At 41.5% G+C, this 5,590-nt stretch overlaps 1 protein-coding gene across 1 annotated transcript; it reads left to right on the forward strand.

Moving 5' to 3' along the window:
* The first annotated feature begins 1,073 nt into the window (after positions 1-1,073).
* On the forward strand, positions 1,074-2,039 carry LOC121854924 (far upstream element-binding protein 3-like). The gene has a single exon (XM_042349734.1). The coding sequence runs from the start codon at positions 1,074-1,076 to the stop codon at positions 2,037-2,039; it is 966 nt and encodes a 321-aa protein (XP_042205668.1).
* The last annotated feature ends 3,551 nt before the right edge of the window (positions 2,040-5,590 follow it).

Consider the following 5,590-nt stretch of genomic DNA (forward strand, 5'->3'; position numbering starts at 1 on the left):
TAACAAAGGTTCACTACAAAAGGTTCACTACAAGAGGTTCAATATAATAACATGTTCATTACTATAACAAAGGTTCACTACAAGAGGTTCACTATAATAACATGTTCATTACTATAACAAAGGTTCACTACAACATGTTCACTATAATAACATGTTCATTACTATAACAAAGGTTCACTACAAGAGGTTCACTATAATAACATGTTCATTACTATAACAAAGGTTCACTACAAGAGGTTCACTATAATAACATGTTCATTACTATAACAAAGGTTCACTACAAGAGGTTCACTATTCCATGTTCACTATAATAACATGTTCATTACTATAACAAAGGTTCACTACAAGAGGTTCACTACAAGAGGTTCACTATAATAACATGTTCATTACTATAACAAAGGTTCACTACAAGAGGTTCACTATAATAACATGTTCATTACTATAACAAAGGTTCACTACAAGAGGTTCACTATAATAACATGTTCATTACTATAACAAAGGTTCACTACAAGAGGTTCACTATAATAACATGTTCATTACTATAACAAAGGTTCACTACAACATGTTCATTACTATAACAAAGGTTCACTACAACAGGTTCACTACAACATGTTCATTACTATAACAAAGGTTCACTACAAGAGGTTCACTATAATAACATGTTCATTACTATAACAAAGGTTCACTACAACATGTTCATTACTATAACAAAGGTTCACTACAACATGTTCACTATAATAACATGTTCATTACTATAACAAAGGTTCACTACAAGAGGTTCACTATAATAACATGTTCATTACTATAACAAAGGTTCACTACAAGAGGTTCACTATAATAACATGTTCATTACTATAACAAAGGTTCACTACAAGAGGTTCACTACAATAATATGTTCATTACTATAACAAAGGTTCACTACAAGAGGTTCACTATAATAACATGTTCATTACTATAACAAAGGTTCACTACAAGAGGTTCACTGTGGTAACCTCTTACTACATTATCTTACACTTGACATAATGTTTACACCACATGAGTCCAGTGGTCTGGTTTGGTCATAAAAGTGTATCATGCAGAATATTAAAAGTGAACGACGCCAGCACCAGCCCGTCACTAAAATGACCGAGAAGAAGGCCAAGGGTCCAACAGTGACACCCCAACTGGCTCGTATGAGGGGCCAGTGGGTGCAGGAGACAAAGGAGGTCACCATCAAAGCTCCTAACAACATGTTAGGGGTTGTGGTAGGCCCAGGTGGCTCTACCATAAAAGAGATTCAGGAAAAGTATAAAGTGCGCGTCTCTGTCCCTCAGAAGGGGTCCAAGGACCAGCCCCTACGGGTTGTAGGGCTAGATAAAGGCCTGGTGCACAACGCCGCGGATCACATAAAAGCCCTGGTTCAAAAGGCTGTGACCACGACAGTGACCATCAAAGCTCCTAACAACATGTTAGGGGTTGTGGTAGGCCCAGGTGGCTCTACCATAAAAAAGATTCAGGAAAAGTACAATGTTCGCGTCTCTGTCCCTCAGAAGGGGTCCAAGGACCAGCCCCTACGGGTTGTAGGGCCAGATAAAGGCCTGGTGCAGGATGCCGCGGATCACATAAAAGCCCTGGTTCAAAAGGCTGTGACCACGACAGTGACCATCAAAGCTCCTAACAACATGTTAGGGGTTGTGGTAGGCCCAGGTGGCTCTACCATAAAAGAGATTCAGGAAAAGTACAATGTTCGCGTCTCTGTCCCTCAGAAGGGGTCCAAGGACCAGCCCCTACGGGTTGTAGGGCCAGATAAAGGCCTGGTGCAGGATGCCGCGGATCATATAGAGTCCTTGATGGCCTATGAAAAGGAAAGGCGGCGTCTCAGCACGCCAGTATCACAAACAGTGTTCATCCCTAAGGCCCACCACGGCCTAATAATTGGCAGACAGGGTCAAAATATACGGTACCTATCACTAACCCGTAGAATAACCATAGTTCTGCCCCCCAAAAATGTTATAAGCGTGATGAGGTCACTAGACCGGTCTCCTGACCAGGTGGACTAAGGTGTAAGAGACCTGTTAACCTGGTCAGTAAAAGCTCCACCTACATTTAATACAACTCTGACTTCTGAGAGGCCCTTACTTTCTTGACCCCCACCCCCACATTTGTTACAACTTGACTTCTGAGAGGCCCTTTACTCTCTTGGACTTTACCCCCACATTTGTTACAACTCTGACTGAGAGGCCCTTACCTTCTTGACTTCCCCACCCCCACATGACAAAAAAAAAAAAAAAATGGACCCTTCTAACCACTGGCCTCCAAGCGGCAGGGTCTGGAAACTCAGGGATTGATCTCTGGGGCTAACAGTGGTTTAGTGTTGTTATTATTACGAGAGAGAGAGAGAGAGAGAGAGAGAGAGAGTCATCAAGGTAACGTACCAGTCCTCCCAGATAATTAAGGCACCTGCACCAATATATCAAAGTTAATATAAAAAGCTTCACTATGTATAAAGTTAGTATGATCACAAGACGAACCGCTCTAACCTAACCTAACCTAACCTAACAACACACACACACACACACACACACACACACACACACACACCTGATGCTTTAACCTGTCTCTGTACTCAAGGTTCCTAATGCCCGGGATTAGTCTTGTCATTCTCCTCTGAATTCTTTCCAAGGATTCTATATCCATTCTGTAATACGGTGACCAGAACTGAACTGCGTAATCCAGGTGTGGTCTCACAAGAGCAAGATACAGTTTTAGGATGACCTCGCTAGTCTTGTAACTAACACTCCTTTGTATGAACCCAAGTACTTTATTAGCCTTGTTACGAGCAAAAACACATTGTGTACTTGGCTTAAGGTTCCTACTTATCATTACTCCTAAATCTCTCGCAGTCGGATTTCTCTATGGCATCGTTGTCCATCTGGTATCTGGTTTCCCTGTTTACATCTCCTATACTGAGTACTTTACATTTGTCGACATTGAATTTCATCTGCCATTTTTCAGACCATTGGAAAAATTTGTTTAGATCTTCCTGTAGTTTTGCAGAGTCCTCGTCAGATTTGATAACACGCCCTATTTTAGTGTCATCAGCAAATTTACTTATGTTGCTGTCTATGCCGATATCTATGTCGTTTATGTGTATAATAAACAATAATGGTCCAAGTACTGAGCCTTGGGAACTCCACTTGTGACGTTGCTCCAATGGGACTTAGTGCCGTTAATGCTCACTCGCTGTTTCCTGTCCTGTAACCACGCCCTAATCCATTTAAGGATGTCACCTTTGATGCCATGAGCTTCACCTTCTTAATTAGTCTTTCGTGGGGACTCTGTCGAAGGTTTTGCTGTTTTAGATATACTCACATCATAATTGTGCCTCGTCCACTGATTCGAAAACTGATGAAAGAATGTTAATAGATTAGTTAAAGAACGTCCGCTTGTAGGCCATACAAATCATTGATCAATCGGTGCTTTCTCCAGGGTAGATTTCTGAATAGAGTTTGAAATGATTGCTTCCAGTAATTTCCAGCTCAATATTGATGTTAGACTGATTGGCGGTAGTTGGGAGGATAGTGATCATCCCCCTTCTTTTGAAAATCGGTATTACATTCGCTATCCTCCAGGATTCTGGTACTACACCTGTTTTTAAGGACATGTTAAACAACTTTGCTAAGGGCATACTAAGCTTTTCCTTACATTCCTTTAATACTCTGGCAAATATCTCATCGGGACCAGGTGACTTATTAGGCTTTAGTTTGTTTATTTGCTTACTAACATCGTTACTAGTCACTACTATCTCGCTTAATTTGTTTTCTTCACTATCTCTGAATAGAGTCGGTGGCTCGGGTATCATGTTTAAATTTTCGGTGGTGAAAACTGTTGAAAAATATTTATTCAAATTATTGCTCATTTCTCCATCGTTATCAGTGAGCTCGCCGAAGTCTGACCGTATTGGTCCAATCTTTTCTCGTGTTTTAGTTTGATACATTTGGTAGAATCCTTTGGGGTTTGTCTTTGCCTCCCTTGCTATCCTTACCTCATTATTCCTCTTTGCTTTCCTTATCTGGGTTTTAACCCTACTCGCCAATACCCTATAATAGTCCCGGAGGTGAATTTCGCCACGATTTATCCTTCTACCTATAGCCTTCCTTTGGCCAATGATGTTCTTTAAATAATTATTTATCCATTTAGGGTCATTGTTGTCTGATCTGAGTTTTTTGTATGGTATGTTCTTCCTTTGTGCATTAAGTAACTCACTATTTAAATTATCGTGGAACTCGGCAATCTCAGATCTCGTTATCAGGTCGGTGTCATCTGTGAGGTTCACGGCCAAGCGCGACACCCCCTCTCTCAGCTGCCTCTTTAAACTGTCAAAGTTTGCCCTTCTGAAATCTGGTACTTTTGTGGAATTTTCCTTACGTCTGCCCTGAAAATCTAACTGGAATCGAATTTCTTTGTGATCGCTGTTTGCAAGTTCGTTCCCTACCTCGACATTGCTAATGAGGTTTTCTCTGTTCGTCAGAACTAAATCCAGTATATTATTACCCCGTGTGGGTTCGGTTATATGTTGACTTAGGAAACAGTCCTGGATCGTCTCTAGAAAATCCTCTGATTCTGAGTTACCCGTAAGGACAGTCCAATCTATTTGGCCAAGGTTAAAGTCGCCTACTATACAGACTTTGTTGTGTATGGAAGCCCTGCGCATTTCATCCCAGATAAGTCGCTCATTGACGCTATCGAGATTGGGGGGTCTATATATTACCCCTGTGATTAATTTTTCCTGACCGTCGCTTAATTCTATCCAAATTGTTTCTGTATTCCTCTCAGTTTTTATTTCCTTATTTATTTCACACTTCAGATTATCCCTAACATAGATTGCTACTCCGTCTCCTTTCCTGGTCTGCCTATCGGTATGGAACAGTTTGTAACCCGCAATTTGGTATTCGACTGGTAATTCACGTGTGTCTAGGTTGATCCATGTTTCAGTGAATGCAATTATATCGATTTCTTCGGTACATACCAAGGCCTTAATATCATCCATTTTGTTTCTCATACTTCTACTGTTCGCGTAGTATACATTTAAGTTAGTCGTGTTCTGAGTCCTTCCCTTGCCGCGTTTAGTTTTAAACTCCCTGTCTAATTTAGTTTTGTCATCATTCCTAACACTATTTCCCTGTAATCTTTCGCCTTGTTTACCCACTCCCACTGCAGTCTCCTCCACCCCCGTGCTCCTATGTTCTCTTAGCAGTTTAAAGACTTCGATATCTTTTGAACTGCCCCCTCTAGAGCCCCAGCCAGGGTTGCTACTCCATCCCTAGACAGGTGCACCCCATCCCTAGCATAAAGGTCCCTTCTGCCATAGAAGTTGTCCCAGTTGTCAATGAATGGGACTGATATTGACTTGCAATATCTGTACATGTTACCTACCTCGTGCTGTACATGTTACCTACCTCGTGCTGTACATGTTACCTACCTCGTGCTGTACATGTTACCTACCTCGTGCTGTACATGTTCCCCTCCTCGTGCTGTACATGTTCCCCTCCTCGTGCTGTACATGTTCCCCTCCTCGTGCTGTACATGTTACCTACCTCGTGCTGTACAC

Source organism: Homarus americanus, unplaced genomic scaffold (assembly GCF_018991925.1).
Source record: "Homarus americanus isolate GMGI-L3 unplaced genomic scaffold, GMGI_Hamer_2.0 scaffold9808, whole genome shotgun sequence".
Taxonomy (NCBI): Eukaryota; Metazoa; Arthropoda; class Malacostraca; order Decapoda; family Nephropidae; genus Homarus; species Homarus americanus.